Below are 25684 nucleotides of genomic sequence, written 5' to 3'. Positions count from 1 at the left end.
CCTCTCCCTCTCCCTCTCCCTCTCCCTCTCCCTCTCCCTCTCCCCCTCCCCCTCCCCCTCTCCCTGGCTATCGACTGTATCCATGCCTCTCATTACCTTGTAAACCTCGATCAGGTCACCTCTCTTCCTCCTTCTCTCCAGAGAGAAAGGTCCGAGCTCAGTCAACCTGTCCTCCTAAGACAAGCCCTCCAGTCCAGGCAGCATCCTGGTAAACCTCCTTTGCACCCTCTCCAAAGCCTCCACATCTTTCCTATAATAGGGCGACCAGAACTGGACACAATATTCCAAATGTGGTCTCACCAGGGTTTTGTAGAGCTGCAACATAACCTCACGGCGCTTAAACTCGATCCCCCTGTTAATGAAAGCCAAAACACCATATGCTTTCTTAACCTTATACACCTCGGCAGGAGCTCAAAAGTGGACTGAGGGGGGCCAGGAGGGGGCACGAGAAAGGCTTGGCAGGAAGGATTAGGGAGAACCTAAAGGCATTTTACTCGTACGTGAGGAATAAGAGGGAATTATGCACTTGAACACCAAGATCCCGCTGTCCCTCCACACTGCCGAGAAGCCTGCCTTTAATCCTATATTCAGCATTTAAGTTCGACCTTCCAAAATGCATCACTTCACATTTATCCAGGTTGAACTCCATCTGCCATTTCTCAACCTAGCTCTGCATTCTGTCAATGTCTCACTGAAGCCTGCAATAGCCCTCAATACTATCAATGGCACCTCCAACCTTTGTGTCATTGTCATCAGCAAACATACTAACCCACCCCTCAACCTCCTCATCCAAGTCATTTATAAAAACTACAAAGAGCAGAGGCCCAAGAACAGAGCCCTGCGGGACACCACTCAGCACTGACCTCCAGGCAGAATACTTAGTATCTACAGCCACTCTCTGCCTCCTGTCAGCCAACCAATTCTGAATCCAGACAGCCAAATCATCCTGTATCCCATACCTCCTGACTTTATAAATGAGCCTGCGGTGGGGAACCTTATCAAATGCCTTGCTGAAGTCCATGTACACCACATCCACTGCTCGACCCTCGTCAACCTGTCTCGTGACTTCCTCAAAGAACTCAATAAGATTTGTAAGGCATGACCTGCCCCCCTCAAGGCCATGCTGACTCCCTTTAATCACGCAATGCTTTTCTAAATAGTCATAAATCCTATCCCTCAGAATTCTTTCCAAAACCTTGCTGACCACAGACATAAGACTGACTGGTCTGTAATTTCCAGGGATTTCCCTATTCCCTTTCTTGAAAAGAAGAACAACATTTTCCTCCCTCCATGAAGAGTGAGGAAGCAAAGATCTTCGCCAGCGGCTTAGCAACCTCCTTTCTCGCTTCCCTGTGCAACCTAGGATAAATCTGGTCTGGCCCTGGGGACTTATCAATCTTAATGTTTGCCAAAATTTCCAGCACATCAACTTCCTCGATCTCGATCTGTTCAAGCCTGTTTTCCTGCTCAAAGTTCTCATTCACAACAAGGTCCCTTTCCTTACTGAAAACCGAAGCAAAAAACTCATTTAGGGCTTCCCCTATCTGCTCAGACTCCACACACGAGTTCCCTACACTATCCCTGATCGTCCCTACCTTCTCCCTGATCATTCTCTTATTCCTCACGTATGAGTAAAATGCCTTTAGGTTCTCCCTAATCCTTCCTGCCAAGCCTTTTTCGTGCCCCCTCCTGGACCCCCTCAGTCCACTTTTTGAGCTCCTGCCGAGCAAGCCTGTAATCCTCTAAAACTGTGCTAGACCCTTGCTTCCTCCACCTTACGTACGCTGCCTTTTTCTTTTTGACAAGAAGCACCTCTGTACCCGTCATCCAAAGCTCGTTAATCTTACCCCTTCTTACCTGTCTGAGAGGAACAAATTTATACATCGCTGGCAACAACTGCTCCTTAAACAGCCTCCACATGTCTGCTGTGCCCTTTCTGTGGAACAATTGCTCCCAAACTGTACTTCCCAACTCCTGTCTGATAGCGTCATAGTTTCCTTTACCCCAGTTAAATATCTTCCACTGGTAACTGCTCCTTTCCCTTTCCATGGCTATGGTAAATGTGAGGCTGTTGTCGTCACTGTCGCCAAAGTGTTCTCCCACCACGAGATCTGACACCTGTCCTGGCTCATTGCCGAGCACCGAATCCAAAATGGCCTCTCCTTCGTCGGCCTGTCCACATACGGAGTAAGGAAACCCTCCTGAACACACCTGACAAAAACTGCTCCATCCAAACCATCTGCACTAAGGAGGTTCCAATCTATCTTGGGAAAATTGAAGTCACCCATAACAACAACCCTGCTACATTTGCACTTTTCAACAATCTGCTGGCCAATGAGTTCTTCGATCTCCCTACTGCTATTTGGGGGTCTGTAGAAAACCCCCAGTGAGGTGACTGCTCCTTTGCTGTTCCTAACTTCCACCCATACTGACTCAGTCGACAAACCTTCCTCGGCAACCTCAGCCCATACCACCTCAGGAGACGAGTCCTCAGCAAAGGTTCTTTCAGCTGCCGTTATGCTGTCCTTGACCAACAAAACCACACCTCCCTCTCTTTTACCACCTTCCCTGACCTTAATGAAAGATCTGAACCCTGGAACCTGCAACATCCATTCCTGACCCTGCTCTATCCATGAGTAGAAGGTAGGAGAACATCCCCACTTGTGGGAAAGCCAGAAGTAGGGAGAAAAGAGTAAATGGATATTGTGCTAAAGTTAGATAAAGGATGGCAAGTGGAAGATTGTGTAGAGAATAAACCCTAGAACTGTACCGCCAAAGGGGGCATGATAAAAATGCTGGTGGGCACAATTAGCGAGAATCCCCAGATACTTTACAAGTAGATCAAGGAGAACAGAATACCCATGGGAACATATGACCCATTATTGGCCAAGGCAGCAATGTGTGCATGAAATTGGAGGGTATTAGAAGAGTGCTAAATTAATACTTCACATATGTCTTTATGCAGGAGCAGGAGAAGTAAATACGTATTATTGATTTAAAGTAAAGGTCTTGAGCAAATTGATATCTGAGGAGGTATTGGCAGTTTATTCACTCCTGTGAAAACCTCCAGGTGATGAGTTGGATCCTGCTGTGGGAAATCAGGGAAGAAATAACAGGATCCTGGCTCAAAATTTTAAATTGTCTCTGGCCATAGCGGGTGTGTCTGAGGACTGGAGGACTGCTAGAGATTAACCAGGGAACTATAGACCAGTGACACTCGCATCAGTGAAGGGGAACTATTTGGAGAAAATAGCAAAAGACGAAAACTTTCATATAGAGAGACAAAGTTTGATCAGAGATAGTCAGTGTAAATCTGTTAGAGGAAGCTCACACCTAACAAACCTGGTTGAACTTTTTGACGAGGTGGCCAAGTGTGCAGATAAGAGTAGGGCAGTTGATGTAGATGGTATAGATTTCAGCAAAGCCCTTCATACAGCCCTGAATGGGAAACAGATTTGGTAAAAGTACATGGGATCTAGGGTAATTTGGCAAGTTGGATCCAAAATATGCATTGTGGCAGGAGACAGTGTGTGGTGGTGGAAGACTGTTTGGCTGATTGGAGTCTGGTGTACAGTGACGTACCATAGGGATCAGTGCTGTGTCCCTTACTGTTTGTGCTATTCACAAATGATGTAGATGAGAATATGTGGGGGATGATAAGTTTGTGGGTGATACAAAATTTGGCTAGGTGGTTGACAGTGAGGAAGAAGGTCTTTAGTTACTGTAGGATATTAATGGATTGGTCAGAGGGGTAGATCGGTGACAGGTGGGACTTGACCCTGATAAATATGAAACAATATGCTTTGGAAGAAGTAACACAACAAGGGAGTGCTCAATGAATGGCATGACACCATAAACCTTGGAAGAACAGAGGGATCTTCAAGTGGTTGACCACAGATCCCTTAGTGGTGTTAGGAAGGTAATTGGGCAGTTATGATATACAAGACACTTGGCTTTATCAGTCAAGCCATAAATTATACCGGCAGAAAGGTTATGTTGGAGCTGCACAGAACTTTGTACTCGAGTTGTGGTCTAACCAATGTACAGTTCTAATTGCCACACTATAAGAAAGATGTGATTGCATTGGAGAAGGTGCAGAGGACGTTAACTAGAATGTTGCCTTGGTTGGAGCATTTCAACTAAAAAGACAGGCTGTTAGGCTAGGATAGTTTTCTTCAGAGCAGAGAAGGTTGAGCGGAGACCTGATGATAAGGTTGAAGAGCATGGACAGTGGAAATGGAATACAGCTGTTCCTTACTTGAGAGGTCAAGAACAGGGAGGCACATTTTTAAAATGAAAGGCGGGAGGTTTAGAGAGGATTTGATGAAAAATATCCTCACCCAAAGGATAGTGGGTGTCTGGAATGAACTGGCCTGGGAGGGTAACCGCACAGCCTTCAAATGTTCATCCAGGTACCTTTTTTTAGTGTCTTTAACATTCAAAACGATGGGTCCAGCATGGTAAAGGGGGGCTACTGTAGGTTGTAGGTTTTGTTTTGGCAGTGCAGACTTGATGGGCTGAAGGGCCTCTTCTCTGCAGTATGATTCTATGATTGGTCATTTGAACTATATGGTTTGTTTCTGTGCTGTAGAATCAATGTAACTTCCTTTAAACTGTAGAATACTTTACCTGTGCCTAATGTATCTTGGATAGTGTAGCTTTGGACAAGATATCTCAGTGCCAAAACAAAGTATAGCGTTTATTCACCTTTGAAGGGAAATCTATTTAGTTTATTTATAAAATGTCATTAGTGGAATACTTTGACAATTGCTTAAGTATTTCTTTAACAATCAGATGAAGTAAGGGATTGTTAAATTCCTCTTCTATTGTTACAGATCTTAATACAATCAGGAAATTAGCACTTAAGTTTGTAACCTCTTTTGGTAAAGTCACATGGAAAAAGAAAGCTCCTTTTCTAATAAACAACCAGCAATTGCTGGAGAAACTCAGCAGCACCTTCTCTAATATATTGATTAGAGCATTTTTTGGGCACTCGTGTTTCACCTTGAAAATTTTGTGAAATAATGAATGCTTTTTATTCACTGGATGTTTGTTTCTGACTCAGTTTATACAGGCTATGATTTTAATCCTTAAAGTAGAATGCTTTTTCAATATATGATGCTTAATTCAAATCTCTTTCATGGAAACAGTGTTTTAAAAAATTTTACACATTAATTTCCAATTGGTCAGAGTGCTCCTTACTTACCCAAACAACCACTGACTGTAGAAAAATGGGGACATTTTCAAAATACTGCCAAACAAAAAGCATGTTTTGTTTTTCCAGTTAAACATACTTAATTTTATGGCTATTTGTTTCCTTTTTATCTTTTTTGCAGTTTGTAGTAGCTGGAGATCACCTGGTCCATCACTGTCCCACTTGGCAATGGTACGTGAATGATGTTTGAAGTTTTCACAATCCATGAAAACTGAAATTTAGATCTACAATAAATGGAATTTCTTTGGGTCTGTGTAATTTTCCGTAATATATACAGTAAAATTTGTGTTATCCAACATTCACCTAGATCGAGAGAGCTCCAGTAAATCTAAAATACCAGCCAATGAATGGAATGCCATGTACTGTTGTGCATTAATGGGTGATCAGAGACACCTTTATGATGTCTTGAGGGAGTTATAATATTATAGCTTTGTTACAATCAGAATTCAGAGTCAAAGACATGCATATTGTGGTGTCAGGAAGTCACTAATATATCCAGTTGTTTTAGCCAGTCAAGTTAACTGTACTAACATGATTGGTCCAAATTATATTACTGATTTGTTAGGATGCAGATTCAGAAAATTAGATTATAGAAGAGTGCTGTGCCATGAGCATGTTGCTAAATCCCTCAATGGCCAACAGAAACTTTTCACAAGGAGATAAGTGGAGATACCAGTTAGTGGAGTGACCCAGTTGATAGTGTTGGATAGCACAGACTTGACTCCTACTTGCAGTTTGAAAAGTCTGTTTAATCCAAAAAACACGTTATGTCATGTAAAAGCCGTCTCTCATTCTCTCTCATCCTTTCTCTAACCCCATAAATGTAACCCATTCTCATTCATGTTTATCTAACTTGCCTAAAATGCATCTATACTAGCAACCTTTCCTTTTTTTTTAATTCATTCACGGGATTAGGGCATCGCTGGCTAGGCCAGCATTTAATGCCCAGTTATGAGTCAACCATGTTGCTGTGGGTCTGGAGTTACATGAAGGCCAGACCAGGTAAGGATGGCCATTTCCTTCCCTAAAGGACATTAAGTGAACCAGATGGGTTTTTCCATCAATCAGCAATGGATTTATGGTCATCATTAGATTCTTAATTCCAGATATTTATTGAATTCAAATTCCGTCATCTGTCATGGTGTGATTTGAACCCGGGTCCCCAGGACAATACCTGAATCTCTGGATTAACGGTCCACCGATAATACCACCACACCATTGCCACCCTAAGTCACTGTTTTATATCTTTGACCTAATTCTGGTTTCACCCTGTCAGTGAAAAACTCCTCTTATAGCAGACCTTTGACAATCCAAATATAATATCTTTATCTAATTTTCATGGTATTGTTTTAAAGTTTGTAATAAGGTTAGGGCAGGAATTGTTATCCATTTTAGAATCCACGCTGATTTTATATTTTCAGTTTCTAAATGTTTTTCTCGTCAACTTTGAAAGATTGCATTATTGTTCAAATTGCTGACTAAGGTAATTACTTTGCAGTTCGCTGAATTTGTTCCATCTCCTTTTTTTAATCACAGTAGTCATCCTACTGTTCTCTGGTACTGTTTCTATTCTAATAAATGCGGTAATATACACGTGAGCTGATGCTCCTGCAGTCCTTTCCTAACTTTTGAATATATGTAGATGCACTCTATCTAGAGCAAGGGTTTTATCACCTCTAAGATTGATTATCTCTTTTTTTTGTTATAAACATCTTTATCTTTATCTTTATTCATTTTTTTAAACCTCATACATCTCAACTTAGTTCCCCAGCTAAACAGTGAAGCAAATTGATAATGCTACTCATTTTGTTAGAACTGAGAGTTTACCCCTGATTGATTCTATCCCTGTCCCTTTTTTTTTGCTGTTTGTGATTTGAAGAATGTAATTTTTTTATATTTTTAGTTAATTTCACTTTGTCATTTCCAGTTTTCTCTTTGGCATCGTTCCTTTTTATATTTTCTCCTGTCAGTGTCTCATTTGTTGTCTTGCACAGACTACACTAAAACTTAGATGAAGGGACCAAGTGGCATGTATCCAAACTTGCTGAATATACAAAACTAATGGCAAAAATAAGCCATGAGGAAATTATAAGCAATATAATATTGAGCGGGGTCTCTTTCCACTTTTCTTCCCTATGTCATTCGTCCTAGCAGGGATTAATTGTTCCTCCTCTTCCGTGTTCCTTTCCACTTGCTTCGCGATATGTGTACCTCTTATTTTCCAGCACACAGCTAAATCATTCCTCTGGATTCCTGGATGCAACTGTATACAGGACATGAAACAAAATCTAAACACTAGTGATTGAATTTTCTCTTCCCCCCCCCCCCCCCCCACCCCCCCACTCCCCATTTGAACTGTGTCCCATTCTATAATTCCATGGTTAGTATTCTTGTCTGTACCAAGCAGCCTATACCTTGTCCTTACATGTAGCAAATACATTGTACCTGTTGCACAGGATGGTGTCTGCAGGATCTCCTTCTCCATGTAACCTTGGCTTTCCTTATACTGCTGAATAGCAGTCACTTCTTTTCCTGCATTAGTGCTGCACTCTGGAGAAAACCATCCAAAGATTCCTCTACCTCCCTTATCATCAAGAGTGTCTCTAACTCCTATTGAAGTCAACAACTCTGAGCTACTCCTTGGCTGCCGTTGTTACACTTGAGGATTTCTAAGATTTTTGGGTCCAAACTCCAGCAAGCCAACCTCCCATCCCTAAATAACAAAGTGTGAAGCTGGATGAACACAGCAGGCCCAGCAGCATCTCAGGAGCACAAAAGCTGACGTTTCGGGCCTAGACCCTTCATCTCTGTCAGCTTTTGTGCTCCTCAGATGCTGCTTGGCCTGCTGTGTACATCCAGCTTCACACTTTGTTATCTTGGATTCTCCAGCATCTGCAGTTCCCATTATCTCAGATCCCTAAGTTAGGATTGACCCACTGAGAATCCTGTTTGATGCTGCCATGATGAAGGGGGGAGGGAGCAATGATTCAGAGTATCTGATGGGCCCATCTAAGGAGCTGGAAGAAATGACATAGACTTGTCGTTCAGGTTAAAGTGGCAAACACTGATCCAACAATGGAACTTTTTGAATGATTTCACAAAAAACTGATCAGCAATCAGGGCACTAGTCACTCTGAAGTAATTTGAGGCCAGACAAAGTCCCATCAATGATTATTTAGCATCCCAATTCTGCCAATGAGGAGGCCATTTTTGTTTGCAATAGAATGGGAAAACCTTGTTGAGACTTTGCCTTCAAAATGAATTTAGCTTGAATGAAGTGCTAATGTTAATTGACAAATTTAAAATGATAAAGGCAATTTAAAATGAAACAATTGTTATCTGATTGCTGTTGTTTTTCTCAGGGGAAGTGGGGAGGATGCCAAAGTGAAACCATACTTACCCAAGGACAAGCAGTTTCTGGTGACAAGAAATGGTACAAGTGTTTTCATTGATTATACCTTTTTCAGACAGTCACAATACGTTGGAACGAATTAGTGTATCTTTGAAATTTAAAAGATTGCTGAACATCAGATGGTTTAAATGTTCATTGAGCAAATATACTTAATGTTTTAACACAGTTAAGTGGTCTAATTTTAATGCAGCTGCAGTTTTGTTTTACTTTGATAAGTAGAGAAAATTTATAATGCTGCTTGTGCTGTTTCACCAAGAGTCTTTTCTATCTCCATGTAGTTCCTTGCTATAAGCGCTGTAAACAGATGGAGTATTCTGATGAATTTGAAGCAGTCATTGAAGAGGATGATGGTGATGGGGGCTGGGTGGATACTTACCACAATTCAGGTATCATGATAGCTAATCAAAGAGGGGTGTTTTACACATTGAAAATGTTGATTGTTCAATTTTAAAACTGCCAGGAAATATTACACTTCAAATTTATTAAATTGTTTTGAGAGAAATTATAGATCAGAGACAACTAAATAAAATCTTGACCTTTCTTTGGTATTTAAGCGGGCCATGTTTATTTTTATTTCCAAAGTAATAAGATTTCTGGGAAATTACTTTTCAGCTAACTTTGCATAAAATTCTAAAAGATTTGGTAAACTAAAGCTTCTTGAGGAATTAGTCTACAGCCACTTGTTTTTCTTGCTCATAAACTGTGAACTTAGTCATTTACCTTAGAATGTAAAGACATGTGTGCCTTTTTATTTGTTCGTACATTGGGGTTCCTTTGCTGATAGGTTTTGCAGTACTGGAATTGTGCCAAGATTTGAATTAATTAGTTTGAGAATTTTCTATGCGTTTAAGGTGAACAGAGCATGGATAGTGAACATGTTTGAAAACTCTATCTGGAAAAAAACACATCAGGTGGCATGAATTTATACAATGAATGGCAGAAATCTAGAAGTGTTGACATACAGAGGGATCTGGGCATACAAGTCCCATAGATCCCTGAAAGCAGCAACACCAGTGATAAGGTGGTCAAAAAGGCATACAGCATGTTTGCCTTCATCAGCTGGGTCATTGAATGCAAAAGTTTGCAAGCTATGTTGCAGCTGCATAAAGCTTTAGTTAGACTATTTTGGAATATTATGTGCACTTCTGGTCACTACACTACTAAAAGGATATAGATGCTTTGAGAGGTGGAGAGGTTTAACCAGGATGTTACCTGGTTTGGAGAATTTTGATCACAAGAAAAGGTTAGATAAACTCGGATTAATTTTATTAGAAAGGTATAGGTGAAGGGTGACCTGATAGAGGTCTATAAAATTATGAGAGCCGTAGGTTGAATGGTCACCCCTTTTTTTAACCAGGACGAAAAGGTCAACTACAAGAGGACACAGGCTTAAGATACAAGGGGGAATAGTTTTTGGGGGAGAACTGTGGAAAATGTTTTACACAGGGTGGTGGCTGCCTAAAACATATTGCTAGTGGATTTGATGGAAGCAGACGCATTGGTAACATTTAGGGCATATCTTGATAGACATGTGAATGGGAGATGAACAGAGGGATAGAAACCACACATGGGTATTAAGTAGCGAGTGTAAATAAGCGTTAGGAATTGGCGCATGCTTGGTAGGCTGAAAGGCCTGTTCCTATGCTGTATTGTATAAATCTCATTTCTGAACTTGAGATGACACATTTATAATAACCCTAACCCTGTCTGTTTTTTTAATGTATAAAGCTGACTTAATGTGTAGTAAATATTTAAAGAATTTTTTTTCTTGTACATTGCAAATGCTGATAGACAGGGAGCCAAGAATTTCTTAACTGTACTTTCCTTTGATATTGACAGGTGTTGCTGGGTTGACAGATTCTGTAACAGAGATTACTTTAGAAAGCAAAGACAACTCAAAGTGTATGGGCAGCACCACAGCCTGTGTGGATGATAATGATGAAGACGAGGATGGAGATGCTGCTGATATGGAAGGTAGTAGCACAGCTACGCTCCCTCTGTTCTCGGTAGCAGTCTATTTGAAATACTGTTTCCATTCTGGTTTTCCCTGATGCTGGTTAATTCCCTCACTATAAATCAGTCTCCAAGTTAAATATACTCATTTGCTGGCCCTCTGGAATAGAGAAATCTAAAGGTTCACAACCCTTTCAAATAAAGAAATTCCCTATTGTTTCATTTCAGTCCTAGTTCTGAGACTATTACCCTGTTTTCTAGACTCTTCAGCCAGGGAATACATTGCCGCGGGAGTTGTTGAAGTGAGCAGTGTAGACGTATTACGCTAAACCTGGTATAGAATAGTAATTTATTGTAACTTGTATTTTTATACAAAAAAATAGTGAAAAGTCTGTAAGTCGCCATACAATGGTGCCTATATTAATTACAGAAGGCATAGATAAGATAAACCGATGGGCGAAGAAGGAAATAGATTTGAATCAGATAAAACGGGAAGAGGCTTGAGTGGATCATTAAGATTGACACGGACTGGTTGGGTTGAATGGTCAGTGTTGCTACCATGTATCTTAGATGCTATATAAAATCTACCCTATCAAGTCCCTTAAACTTATGTTTCAATGAGAATACTACTTGTTCTTAATTTTAGAGATTGTGGGGCAGTATACTCAATCTGTCCTCATCAAGTAATCCCTCAGGCTAGGAATAAGTATTTGTATCACTTCTTCCAATGTAAGTATGGCATGCATTGCGTAAGGAGACCTAAATTGTACACTAGCTTTGGATATGGTCATACCACAACCTTGAGCAATACAGAGAGAATTACTCTTCATGAAACTAATAATTTTGTAACCAAGTCTAATGTGCTACTAGTTTTACTAATTGTTTGACACACAATGAATGTGTTGGACAGGTTTGATGTAGAAAGAATATTTCCGCTTCTGGGGGATTTCAAACCATGAGCCATAATTAGAAAATAGTCCTACAGCTCGGAAACAGGCTCTTCAGTCCAACTCATCCGTGCTGGCCACCTGTCCCATTGTGACTGTCTCGTTTGCCAGCATTTGGCCCATATCCCTCTAAATCCTTCTTATTCATATACCCATCTAGATGCCTTTTAAATGTTGTAATTATACTCACTACCACCATTTCCTCTATCAGCTCATTCCAGCCATACACCACCCTCTGCGTGGAAAAGTTACCTTCAGATCTTTTCAAATCTTCCCCCTCTCAACTTAAACACATGTCTTCTAGTTTTGTACTCCCCACCCCTGGGGGTAAATACTTTGGCTATTCATCCTATCCATGATTTTATAAACCTCCTAAGGCCACCTCTCAGTCTCTGACACGCCAGGGAAAATTCTCCTTCCCTATTCAGCCTCTCCTTTATAACTCAAACTTCGCAATCCCAGAAACTTTGTAAATCTTTTCTACACCTTCTCAAGTTTAACATCCATTCCTGTAGATGGGTGACTGGAATTGTACACAGTATTCCAAAAGTGACCTCATCAATTTCCTGTACAGCCCTGTAACATGCCATCTGAACTGCTCTTCTCAATGCACTGACCAATAAATTCCACGTTTACCACCCTGTCTACCTGCAATTCCACTTTCAAGGAACTATGCAGCTGCACCCCCAGATTTCTTTGTTCGGTAACACTCACCATGGCCCTACCACTTATTGTACAAGTCCTGCCCTGGTTTGCCTTGCCAAAATGCAACACCTCACGTTTAAATAAATTCAACTCCATCTGCCACTTCTCAGCCCTTTGGCCCGTTTGATCAAGGTCCCATTGTACTCTGAGATAACCTTCTTCACTGTCCACTGTGCCACCAATTTTGGTGTCATCTACAAATTTACTAACCATACCTCCTACATTCACATCCAAATCATTTATGTATGATGAAAAGCAGTGGACCCAGCACCAATCCTTGTGGCACACCACTGGTCAAAGGCTTATAGTACACCCCTACCCTCTCTCTACTACCTTCAAGCCAATTTTATATCCAGTTGATAATCTCCAATAAATCCAAAAAGGAAATAAGGGGAAATGTTATTAATTTGTTTGTGGGATGATTGTAATGCCAGTGATAATGGGCAAACTGTTATTAATTTGTTTGTGGGATGTGGGCTTCACCATCTGGGCCACTGTTTATTGCCCATCCCTAGTTGCCCTTGAGAAGGTGGTGGTGAGCTGTTTGACTATGGAACGTCTTTTCATGAACTGTTTGAGACAAATAACTTGGGTGTTTTCAAAAGGAAACTAGATGGGTACAGGTTGGGAAAGGGAAGTGAAATATATACCAAAAGGGGAATGGAATGGAAGAAACTTTTATATGCCAGACTCTGTTTTGGAAACTTATCAAATATCTTTTGGAATTCCATAAAAATTAAGTTCATGGAAATTCCCTAGTTCACTACTTGTCAATCCTGATATACATATTAATGAGTTGCAAGAAAGAGGCATTTGCCAACAAACAGACGTGTAAACCTATTGAGACGATTGTTTGGTCTCAACAGAGATCAGTTAACCAGGCAGGTATCGGAGATCAACCTTGAACTTCCTAATTGCTCCATTCAATTTATTTTATGCTAATACATCAGAGCAACTTAACTAAAATATTATCTGACTACATTCTTTTGTTGAAAGGGCAACTGACAAATGTGTTCTTTTCACTACACTCTGGGACCAAATTTAGCAGCTGTTCAGTTGTTATCATTGATTAATAACTATTTGCTTAACTGTAATGGAGTGGAATTTTATTTAGAACCTGTAGCTGCTACGATTTCTTCATTGCTTGTCATGAGGGGAACAGATAGCAGTCAATAGCTAACACAAGCTGGCATTACAATATAATAAAATGTGAGGCTGGATGAACACAGCAGGCCCAGCAGCATCTCAGGAGCACAAAAGCTGACGTTTCGGGCCTAGACCCTTCTTCAGGCCCGAAACGTCAGCTTTTGTGTTCCTGAGATGCTGCTGGGCCTGCTGTGTTCATCCAGCCTCACATTTTATTATCTTGGATTCTCCAGCATCTGCAGTTCCCATTATCACTGGCATTACAATAGCTGTGATGGATAGGTTGTTAATAAGTTTAACACTGCAGTAGAATTTGGTTTTTCCTTTCCTACTCTACTTATTTACTCCTTCGAGATGCTGCTTAAAATCTACCTCTTCCATCAAGCTTTTTGTGTCAGTTGCCCTAGTGTATCCTCATTTCGTTTGATGGCCAATCTTGTCAGGTCATTTTGCATTGTTAAAGTTTAGCTGCACATTGTTAATGTGGGAGCTAATACAAACAGAAAATATGGAATTACCTTAAAGTTATGGCACTTATCTGATTTAATTTACAAGATAATGTATGGTTTAGAAGGGGTGGACGCTAGGAAGTTGTTTCCGTTAGGCAGGGAGACTAGGACCCGTGGGCACAGCCTTAAAATTAGAGGGAGTAAATTTAAAACTGAAATGAGACGACATTTCTTCAGCCAGAGAGTGGTGGGCTTATGGAATTCATTGCCGCAGAGTGCAGTGGAGGCCGGGACGTTGGATGCCTTCAAGGCAGAGATCGACAAATTCTTGATCTCAAAAGGAATCAAGGGCTACGGGGAGAGTGCAGGGAAGTGGTGTTGAAATGCCCATCAGCCATGGTGGAGTGGACTTGATGGGCCGAATGGCCTTACTTCCACTCCTACGTCTTATGGTCTTAATTCTATTGCCCATTTATTACCCTGTTATTTTTGTTATTAATTATCAGCCGTGTATTATAGATGTAGTGAGTGCTTATTTGAACTGTGACCTATTATTTGTGTTTCTTGTATTCTGACTTAGCTTTGGTTTTTGATTGCTCCAGTTGACTGCATTGTGTTCAAAGTTATATTTGGCTGAAAATAAAAAAAATTATTCAGCGATCTATGCCAGTACACACCTTCAGTGGCAATTTAACCATTATATCATCAAAGCAATATATAGTTTGTGTTAACATTTTGGTTCCAGTGATCCTTCTGTTCAGACCCTCAGTTCTGAGATAGGTCTGGGACCTGAAATATTAACTCTGATTTTTTTTTTCCTTTACAGATGCTGCCAAGCCTGCTGACTTTTCCAGCAACTTCAGTTTTTGTTCTTGATATGTGGCATGTGCAGTACTGTTTTGGTTTTTATATAGTTTGTGTTTTTGTTCTAACATCTTAGTAAATGTTTCCTTTCTCACAGCCTATGAAGAAAGTGGATTATTGGAAGAAACAGATGATGTAAGTTAGAAATTGCTACAGCATTTATAGCAAAATGTATGTTTCAACTGCCTCCTTCAGTTATTTGTCATTTGAATGAACTTAGTAATTTATGTTTGATGTTTCAGCAAAAGTAGTTTGGAAAGTTTGATATTTGTCATATGCAAAAGCTTCTGTACCTGAGTGATATGGTCACACTGTTTCAAAACACTGAGGAAATTTTGAGATTGGAGGCATAAATGATGATAAAGAAGCCCACTATTTACCACCAGACTTGGTTGATAATTTGGATGAACTTCCACAGAAGCCACTTTCCAGCATATACTGCTTCCAGGAGATCCAAGCAGCAGAAAGGGCTGCAGCGCTCATTATGCTTTGACCTGCAGGATCTCATGACAACAATAAATCAGAAAAACATCAGGCCAACCCACGAAGAGAGAATGAATATTTTTGCTGAAATTCAAAGGGAAAAGGCTACAGTAATTAAAATTATCAGTATCCAGTTAACCTACCAACCTTGTATTTTAATCATTCGTTCTTGAAATGTGGATATGGCTTGCTAGGCCTTAATTTATTGCCCATCCCTAGACATGTTGATGGTGAACTGCATTCCGAAACCATTGCAATCCTTCAGACCTAGGAGTACTCTGCTGTTAGAAAGCAAGTTCCAAATGTTGTCCCTGCAACTGTGAAGGCATCGTGATATAGTTCCACTTCAGGATGCTGTCTGACTTCCAAGGGTGATGGTGTTTCCATATAGCTGCCATCATTATCTTTTAGTGGTCACACTTTTGGAAGGTGGGGTCCAAGGAGCCTGGGTGAGTTACTGCAGTGTAGCTTGCAGATGGTGCATTGGTGCTGAGTTGGAGGCAATGAACGTTGAGGGTGGTGTACCAATTAAGCTGGCTGCTTTGTACTGGAAGGTGTTGGCCTTCGAGTGTTATTGGAGTTTCACCTATTCAGGCAAATGAGGAGTGCTCCATCATACTCCAGATTTGTGCCATGTAGATGGTGGACAAGCTTTGGGGTGACTAAAGATGAATTACTCTCCACAGAATTCCTAACCTCTGACCTGCTGTTGTAGCTACACAATATATAAGGCTGGCCAAGTTCAGATTCTTTTCAATGGTAACAACCAGGATGTTGATATTGTGGGGATTTAGTGATGGTACTGCCATTGAACATTAAAGGGGCAATGGTTCTTTGTTGATTATCATTGTCTAGCACTTAAACGGTCCATTGTTATTTGGTGACACATCAGTCCAAGCCTGAATGTTGTCCTGATTCTTGCTACATATGTGCATAACTGCATCAATATCTGAAGTCATGAATGACACTGCAGGTAGTACAATCGTCAATGAAAACCTGCACTACTGACCTTAAGTGGGGAAGAAAATTGTAACTCAAACATACAAATATATGCATTTGTCCTTTTTGGCTGCTCAAGCCTGCTCTGCCATTCAATAAGATTGTGGCTGATTTGATTGTGGCCTCAATTCCACGCTGACACTTGTCCTCTCAGAATTGAGTCACAGAATGTTTCTCTCACGGAAATTTATCCAGTGCTACTTTAAACCCTCCCGCAAATCCTTTCACAACACACTGACTACTCTCTACACGAGAAAAGCCCTGATGTGTAACCTAACTGTTTTCTCACTTTGTACTGATGCTCCAACAGGCCCATCCCACTCTCCCCAATCCACTATGCCTGTTTGGTTCTAACAACTTAACTTGGACACATCTAATATTTTCATTATGTTAAAGTACTAAATTAATCCCCTTTGAAATGGTCATTACTTGACACTTATGTATTGTGAATGATATTTCATGCAGACATAGACTGCTTTATTATCTGAGGAATCATAAATAGAATCCTGCAAAATTACAATAAACTCAATTTTGAAAATGTATATTTTCAATCTAAGTTAGCTTACCTGTGCAATTGACATGTATTGAGGGGCAAGTTGAACAAATGAAAAATGATTCCAGTGCACAAAAAGATTAAATTACTAGTTTGCACTTTTGAAAAATGCATTAACCTCTTAGACCACTTGTACTGTTGTTCTTTTTTTAATATGTGGCTCTGTTCACTGATTATTTTTTTCTGTTCCCAAATGCCACCTAATACCAATGCTTGCATTTGGCAGGAGGGAGAGAGGGACTAAAAACTACAATCACCAGGGATGCAGTACTGAATAAATTTTGGAACTGTGTGCTGATATGCCCCCGGATCCTGATGGGCTTCAGCCTAGGGTTTTAAAATGAATGACTAATGTGAAAGCTGATGTATTGGTTCTGATTTTATGAAATTCCCTAGCTTCAGAGAAACAAACTTGATTGGAAACAGCAAAAAAAAACCTTTATTCAAAAAGGAAGGGAGACGGCAAGCAGAAAATCACGGGCCGCTTAGCTTAACATTTGTTAAAAGATAAATGTTTGAAGCTATTATTGATTATTATAACAGGTCACTAGGGTAAATTCAAGATAATTAAGCAAAAACAGCATTTTTTTGAAAGTGATATCATGTTTTACCAGAGATAACGGAAACTGCAGATGCTGGAGAATCCAAGACAACAAAATGTGAGGCTGGATGAACACAGCAGGCCAAGCAGCATCTCAGGAGCACAAAAGCTGACGTTTCGGGATGAAGGGTCAAGGCCCGAAACGTCAGCTTTTGTGCTCCTGAGATGCTGCTTGGCCTGCTGTGTTCATCCAGCCTCACGTTTTGTTATCATGTTTTACCAATGTATCTGAGTTGCTTGAGGAAGTAACATTTTGAATATGCTGTTCTTAGATTTCCAGAAGGCTTTTGATAAGGCGCCACATTAAAAGTTATTGTGGAAAATAAAGGCATATCGTGCAGGGGATAACATTGGCATAGGTTTAAAAAAAATTGAGCAGCTCACAAGAAGTAGAAAGCAGGCGTAAAGGAGTCTTTATCTGGCAGAATCTAGACTAATGAACTGTCGAGAATCTCAACATTTTATAATTTTATATTATTGACTTGAATGAATAAACAGAACATGTAGTGGTCATATTTGCTGGTGACACAAAGGCAGGTAGAAAAGTAAGTTGTGAAGAGGACAAAAAGAGACTACAAAAGATGTAGATAGGTTACATCAGTGTGGTAAATAGAGAATAATATGGAAAAACGTGAATTTGTCCACTTTTGATAGGGCTTTCTTTCAAATCTTCCTATCTAGATATTGGGAGATTATCACTCTGAGATTTAGTGGGATTTGGATGTTCTAGTCTGTGAAGCACAAGCTAGTGTGGAGGTGTACAGCAAGTAATTAAGAAGGCGAAGGCTATCATTTATTGTGAAGATAATTGAATATAAAAGTGGGGAGAATATTCTTCAGTCATACAAGTCTCTGGTGAGATTACTTCAGGAGTATTGTGTACGGTATTTTTTCCTTTATTTAAAGAATAATGTAAATACATAGCAGTTTGAAGAAGGCCTACTAAACTAATAACAGAAATGGGCAGTTTAACTGGGTATAGCTTAGACAGATGGCTTCAGTTCATTGGAATTTAACAGCGTAAGGAGTGATTTGATTAAAATGTAAAATTCTGAAAGATCTTGACAGTAGATGTAAAGAGGAAGTATTTAATGGGACAGTCTAGAACTCGGGGTTACAGTTTAAACATAAAGGGTCACTCATTTAAAAATAATGAAATTTCTTCTTCTGTCTCTGGAACTGCCTTCCTAAAAAGGGTATAGAAGCTGATTCTATAAATATTATTTGGACAAGAGGCAGATGGTTACCAAGAATCTGAATGGAAGATTAACAGCAGATGGGAATGTAGATTTGAGATTATAAATAGATTCGCTATGAGCAACCAATTGGCCTACTCCTGCTCCTTGTTCATATGTTCATATCATTAGTACTCACCATCTTGATTTATTTTTATGCGTACTGAAGTACAGTGAAAAGCTTTGTTTATGAGCAGCACAGGCAGATCATTGTAAGCAATGATGTACAGATCAAAAAGACTTAGACAGGTGCATACAGGTTACATTGCACCAGGCGTGCTCTAGGCAAGATCAACATTAGCAAGATCACTATTATTTGAGGCTAGAGAATCCATTCATCAGTCTAATAATGACTGGGAAGAAGCTGCTGGTGTGTGTGTGTCCAGGGTTCTGTATCTTCTGCCTGATGGAAGAGGTTACAGGAAATTATTACTGGGGTGCAATGGGTCTTTGATGATATTGACAGCCATTCCACGGCAGCAAGCTGTGTAAATGGGAGTTACCTATCTAACAATCAATGGATGATCTTATCTCTGGTCGGTATGATTGCCAAGGAGTAAAATGTCATGCTCAGGTATTTTTGTTATAAACACAAGATTAGAGTACAATTTGCCCTGGTTTATCTCCGTTATAGAGGACTGTTTTCTTTATTTGGGAATGACACATGACTAAAGATTAAATAATGTAGTTCAAATTGAGAAAGAAAGTAACCTTTGTTTTTCGTAAAATGCTACTTTGGAAGAATTACAGTTTGGATTTGAGTAAGCTATAATAAAAATCTGATTTTCTTTTAAATTGTTTGCACTAGGCAACCCTGGATACTAGCAAGATAGAAGCAAGCAAGCCCAAAGCAGATGCTGTTGGAGAAGATGGAATTCTTCAGACGAGAACCTATGATCTATACATTACTTACGACAAATATTATCAGACACCAAGACTTTGGCTGTTTGGTTATGATGAAGTAAGTAGATTGGATAAAGACACTATCATTGTTATGTGAAGAGCTTACTATTTTACAGTCGCTTGTGAGCTCCATTTCCTTGAACATTATACTGCTCACAAACAAAGCTTTTCGCTGTACTTCGGTACCAGTGAAAATAGATAAATCAACTTGGTGACTAGTAATGATATGAACATATGGACAAGGACTGAAATACAGTTTATACCATGTTCTATTGTTTTAAATATGATGCCGACTTGTCATACATGATTAATGTATGTAAAACCATAATCAACCATTTGGCACCTTCCTATTTTCAGCAACGACACCCACTGACTGTAGAAGAGATGTATGAAGACATAAGCCAGGACCATGTCAAGAAAACAGTGACAATTGAAAATCATCCTCACTTGCCCCCGCCTTCAATGTGTTCTGTTCATCCATGCAGGTATTCATTTCTAATTTTCAATAGTCTCTTAATTAATTTGAGAATTAATGATTTATCAGTGTCAGTGATAATAAAACTATACAGTACTCACTGATAACTTTTGAAACATCTGCTCTTCAATAATATTCCTGAGTTATTCAAGATCAAAAAAAAATTCAGACAAATGATCTACTTGCAAGAAAATATTGGAATTCAAGATGATTTCTGAATGCCTTTGAAGTTTTGGAAATATGAATTTATCAAACATCTAGTATACAGTCAGTAGTTGGACTGGCCTAAAAATGAAATGGAGAAAGTAGTGGATATATATTCTGGAATTCATATTTCTCAACTTCTGTTTGATTAATTCATTGTCAAGTAATGGCTGTCATAAGTGTAAGCACATCCACAATAACCTAGCTCAGTGGATTTGCTTACCCCTGTGGATTTTCCTGACTACACCTCACTTGCACTTTGAGGCTCAAGTGCAATCGATTGTGGTACTAATCTCTCCCACTTGAGGAGGTCAGGAGGAAGCCATTGTGATTGTGGCTACAGAACTACGTTATTGCTGAATGTACTGAATCCTAACCATACTTTTAATAAAGAATAATATGTTTTTAAAACAAAATGCCTACATGTATAGGGACTCTCTGGTGCAGTGGTAATTTCCCTACCTGTCCCAGAGATGTGTAACAACATCTCTGAACAGATCGATTAGAAAATAAATGCATCTAAACTTTAGGAGCTTTATAGTGCAGTAGTAGTGTCTTTATCTTTGAGCCAGGAGGCCGAATCCCAAATATCTCTTTGGTGTGTAATGACATCTTTAAACTGATTGAATAGAAAATGCCTAAATTTACTTAGTAGCGGTCTTGTGCCGTGGTGGTGCCTCTCTCTCTGGGACAGGAGGCCTGAGTTCAAGTCCTAGCTGCTCCAGAGTTATGTGATACTGTATCTGAACAGGCTGATGAAAAATAAATAAATCTACATGGAAGTGTCCCTTGTGGTGCGGTGGTAGTGACCCTCACTTGGAGCCTAAAAGCCCATGTTGAAGCCCCAGCTGCTCCAGAGGTATGTGATTGAGACCTCTGATCAGGTTGATGAAAAATAGCTAAATCTACATACAAGGCTATCATAGCGCAACTGTAGTGTCCCTATCTTTGAGCCAGGAGGCCCGGGTTCAAGTTGCACCTGCCAGAGGTGGGCAATAACATCCTTGAACAGATTGTTTACAAAAATATAAATCTATGTGAAAAGTGCACTGGTCTCCTAATTCGGGTATTGATGCACTCATTTTGTGTGGAATATGTCTGATAGTTACCTCTTCCTGAGTGTTTGAGTAAAGAGTCAGTCAAAGCCAGGAAGAAACCTCTCCCTTCTAAGTACCTTACCGCAATATTTCTGTGACTAAGAAATCCTTCTGTCCATTACTGAAAAAATGGGAATTCTGAAGTTTTGTTTCACGTTTGGACCTTGAGTATTAAGAGTATTGAAAGGATATGCTTGTATCAACTACTTTGTAACTTGAAGATCATTATTTCAGGACTGCACCATGTTGCAAAGGAGATTACCATGGGTTGTAAAAGTTAAGGAAAATAGCAATATGTGGTCACTTTTAAATCAGGAATTTTAAAATTGCTGACAGAAGGACAAGCTTTTAGGCTGACCAAGTTTATTCACCAAAATGTCAGTACCTCTTTCTAAAAGTTTTAAAATTTCATTATCGGTCATTGCCTCTTAGAGTTAAACGTCCTAATGTTTATAGCGAGGGTGTAGAGATTTAAAGTGGATGTTACCATTTTTTTAAATCAGTTTCCACTAGGAATTCTTGAAAATTAAATTTGAGACAGTTGGACTACATAAACCATTGACACGTGGATGGTGTGCAGCTACAGGGAAGAATTATCAACTATTCTGTACCTATTCGGGGTACGGTACATGGTTGGGGAGCTTGGGCATCCTAATTCAGAGTGCAAGATCATACACTATGAATAAGAGAGGGATTAGTGATAGACCACAACAGTAGGTAAACAGAAGGCTTTTTTTGAGGCACATGGTGGGGGTAGTGCTGTTGTTCTCCCTAGCTCACAAGGAGTGCTGGAAAAGGCATTTAACTCCATGGAGCCAGCAGCTACTGCCTCTCTCTCACTGCTTTTTCACTGCATCGTTCGCTGCATTTCCACAGCCTATGCTTGTGTTAAACAAAGACCACAGCCATAAAAGTAGGAACGAATACATAAACTCCAGGTTAGAGTTGTGTTTGGTGTGGCTGACATTTTTTAAACCCTTTCTTGCTGGTCACGGTGGAAAGCGAGATTCAATGTCAATACCAAAATATCCTTTCATGAAATAATAGAATAAAGTGGTCAATGTCTACCAAAATACTTGCCAAAAATGCCGTATTGCTAGAAGTTACATTTCTGGTTATAATCTAATGGTTCTCCGTTCATTTATTTAAGCTCCCATAAGACACCAGTTACTGCTTTTAGCTTTTTAGATTTTGTGTAAGAATGTGAGAAATAGAACTGGGGAATTTAGGGTCTGCTTAATAATTTTCTGGTTGATCTACTTCAGATTCACCTACTTCTATCTCCCTGTGCCTTAACTTTACAGGTGTTCAAGGAGGCTTGTACAATTACAATGTTTTAAAAAGTATCTGAATGGGTACATGAATAAGAAGGGTTTAGAAGGATATGGGCCAAATGCTGACGAATGGGACTAGATTAATTTAGGATAACTGGTCAGCGTGGACAAGTTGCACCGAAGGGTCTGTTTCCGTGCTGTACAACTTTGACTCTTATCTGCTTTGAACATGTTCATGACTCGAGCAACCCCAGCTCCTTAAGGTAGGGGACTCCCCAGATTCAAACTCCCCAGATTCAGAACACTGAGCAAATCCCTTCTCATCTCAGTCTTAAATATTCAACAGCTTGTTCTGAGATTGTGTCCCCTATTTCCAGTCAAGTCATTCTCAAGAAGTACCAGATGAAGGACAACTTTTTCTAATTGAAGAGTAGTTGTGGATCTGCTTACTTCTAAGTAAATCCATAATGTGAATGGATTTCATGCAAGAAAACGTTTCAATAATGATTTTAAGTAAGACAGGTATTTACATCCAGATATCGATGAAATGGTTACCTGCTATTCACAGCTGTCTCTGTCATGACAAACATCACATTTATGACAATCTCTGCAGGACTTTACTTTGTTACCATAGCAAAAAATAATGTTTCAAAATGTATGTTATTGTGAAAGACAGCATGCTTTCATCTCCTCTTTCACTAATTCTGGAAACTCCAGAATAACAGATGCCCAAAAGTGGCAAATATTCATTCCTAAAACTTTATTCACAGCAAGTGGTCACAGGCAATTCTGTTTCTGGTTTTCCACATGGACAACAAGATATTGCGCAAATGTTAAACAAATCTCAATGCAATTGTACTTCGCTGTTTACATTTTCAAAGTAAATACTCATTGTGAGGCAAGCAAGGATCCTATTACATTTGCATTTGAAATTTTGCCAGTTGTGGAAATATATAGATTCCATTGCTCAGCCTAGGTTTCCAAACTTCTCTTCTCTTCTAGTTTTCTTGGTAAATGTTGCAATTTTGTCACTTACTTCCTGAATGACATATGTGAGGGAGAAGGTGCTTGTGCAAGCAGTAGATGGTCACCACAATGACACTTCAACTTTTTAGTTTCTCCATATTGCTAATTACAGCATTTGTTTGACACATCGTGAATTGAGAAGCACTGTTATAGACTTCCTGGGGAAGTATCCTGTGTACTGATTTGCTGTAGGTTTTTTTCCCTTTGGCATTTTTACAACCTTATCAACTTGACTTCCTACCTTTTTAATGTCCTGTGAAATCTGTGGTCCCAATTTCTCTGGTCTTCCATCTGGCCTGCAAATATTTGGATTGTAGTTGTTCCTTTTTTTTATCTTAGATTTTCTACAGAGTGGAAACAGGCCCTTCGGCCCAACAAGTCCACACCGCCCTTTTTGGAGCATCCCACCCAAACCCATCCCCCTATAACCCACACACCCCTGAACATGACGGGCAATTTAGCCTGGCCAATCCACCCAGCCTGCACATCTTTGGACTGTGGGAGGAAACTGGAGCACCCGGAGGAAACCCACGCAGACACGGGGCGAATGTGCAAACTCCGCACAGACAGTTGCCCCGAGGCTGGAATCGAACCCGGGTCCCTGGTGCTGTGAGGCTGCAGTGCTAACCACTGAGCCACCGTGCCACCATGTTTATGTTTAACCAAAATGGATCATGATTATTGTAATGAATTCCATTACAAATAATACCCCATTCCCCAACTTATTTTAATATCCTTTCTACAGTGTTCAATGATAAGTTGGTTACTCTGGTGGGACTTTGTGTTTTTTGTGAATAGTATTTTAAAAGTATCAAATGTTTTCTGTTTCAGACATGCTGAGGTAATGAAGAAAATCATTGAAACAGTTGCAGAAGGTGGAGGTGAACTCGGTGTACACATGTATCCTTGGAGGTTAGCAGACAACCAAAATGTGAACAGAAGTTTCTAGATTTGCATATTTAGTTATCTAGTAACAATTTAACATTCATCTACCTTTCTTTAGAAAAGAAAGCTGATTGTATTTGTTGAAATTGTCTCCTAATGCACTGTGGCACAACTTAATCTTTCAATATATCTGTAGAAGAAGTGAACGAAAGGGATTAAGAAATAACATTAGGCGGACAGAAGTCAACTGATACAGTTTATACTTGATCCCACAGCAACAGTTTAATTGTTTATCACCTACTAAAAGGAAGCAACCTAGGTGGAGAGTATAATGAACTAACTTGTAAATTGCCTTTGTTACTATTCTGATCCATTCATATCATAGAATTGACCATTTGACCCATTGGTGACAACATGATCTGGATGCTAAGAGTAAACACAATTTGTAATTGGATTCTTTCATGCTATCTGTCAGTTGGCAAAGTTTTTATATCCAGATTTTCCAGTACACTTAGACCCCAGTGTGGTGCAGCCAACTGTCCAGTTTAGTAGGCTGGATCAATTTTTAAGGTCTTAAACTCCATCCTCTACAGTCGGCCTAGAGATGTGAGGTTGACCTCCACAGAGAGACTTCTGGATTATATTATTAACTAGCTCTACCTCCTGCTTTATCCAATAAATTACACAAGATGCCAAATTCTGAGCTGAGGCTTGCTTGCATTACGTTCATTTAGTCTGCAATAAATATTTCAGGAGTGTGAGTCTTTTTTTAACCTGTCATGTTATGCACTCAAGCCTCAAGATTTGAGGGAAAATGGTTTGTAGTAAGAGTAACCACAGACAGATGAGTGACTGTTAGAAGCAGAATTATTTTCTGTTATGCATAGTGAAGATGTGATTTCAATGAGCAGGCAAGGTGTGTGAGATGCTGAAAAAGCCAGCAGGCGTACCTGTGTTGTAAATTTCCCCTTGGCCATCCACAACAACCTCTTGCAGAAAGAACAAGATGTCTCTTTCCTGGCCTCCTCATGTCACCTGCTTCTTAAAGTTCATCAACTTTTTCAAGAAAAAAGTTGAACCTTATCCTGTTGAGATGTTTTAAGGATGCACATGTTGGGCCAAAATTGGTATGGGGATGAATAATGAGAACAGAAGGCTCCAGTAATGGCAGAAGGAATCAGATACTGATCACCTTCTGTTTTTCCAGTGGGATTTCCATATCATGGGGAACTATATTGCTCCAAACTGTGTTCAGCAT

At 39.8% G+C, this 25684-nt stretch overlaps 1 protein-coding gene across 1 annotated transcript in view; it reads left to right on the top strand.

Moving 5' to 3' along the window:
• The window catches only part of atg3 (autophagy related 3), a 41099-nt gene that overhangs the window by 13944 nt on the left and 1471 nt on the right, over positions 1-25684 (top strand). The window contains exons 3-10 of the mRNA XM_048540414.1: positions 5337-5386; positions 8578-8648; positions 8906-9013; positions 10467-10601; positions 14789-14826; positions 19371-19523; positions 19823-19950; positions 24373-24441. Coding sequence (XP_048396371.1) covers positions 5337-5386; positions 8578-8648; positions 8906-9013; positions 10467-10601; positions 14789-14826; positions 19371-19523; positions 19823-19950; positions 24373-24441 — 752 coding nt within the window. The remainder of the gene's footprint in view (positions 1-5336; positions 5387-8577; positions 8649-8905; positions 9014-10466; positions 10602-14788; positions 14827-19370; positions 19524-19822; positions 19951-24372; positions 24442-25684) is intronic.

This window comes from Stegostoma tigrinum, chromosome 12, assembly GCF_030684315.1.
Source record: "Stegostoma tigrinum isolate sSteTig4 chromosome 12, sSteTig4.hap1, whole genome shotgun sequence".
Classification (NCBI taxonomy): Eukaryota; Metazoa; Chordata; class Chondrichthyes; order Orectolobiformes; family Stegostomatidae; genus Stegostoma; species Stegostoma tigrinum.
The sequence above is the reverse complement of the archived record's forward strand: the minus strand, read 5'-3'. Positions and strand labels throughout refer to the sequence as shown.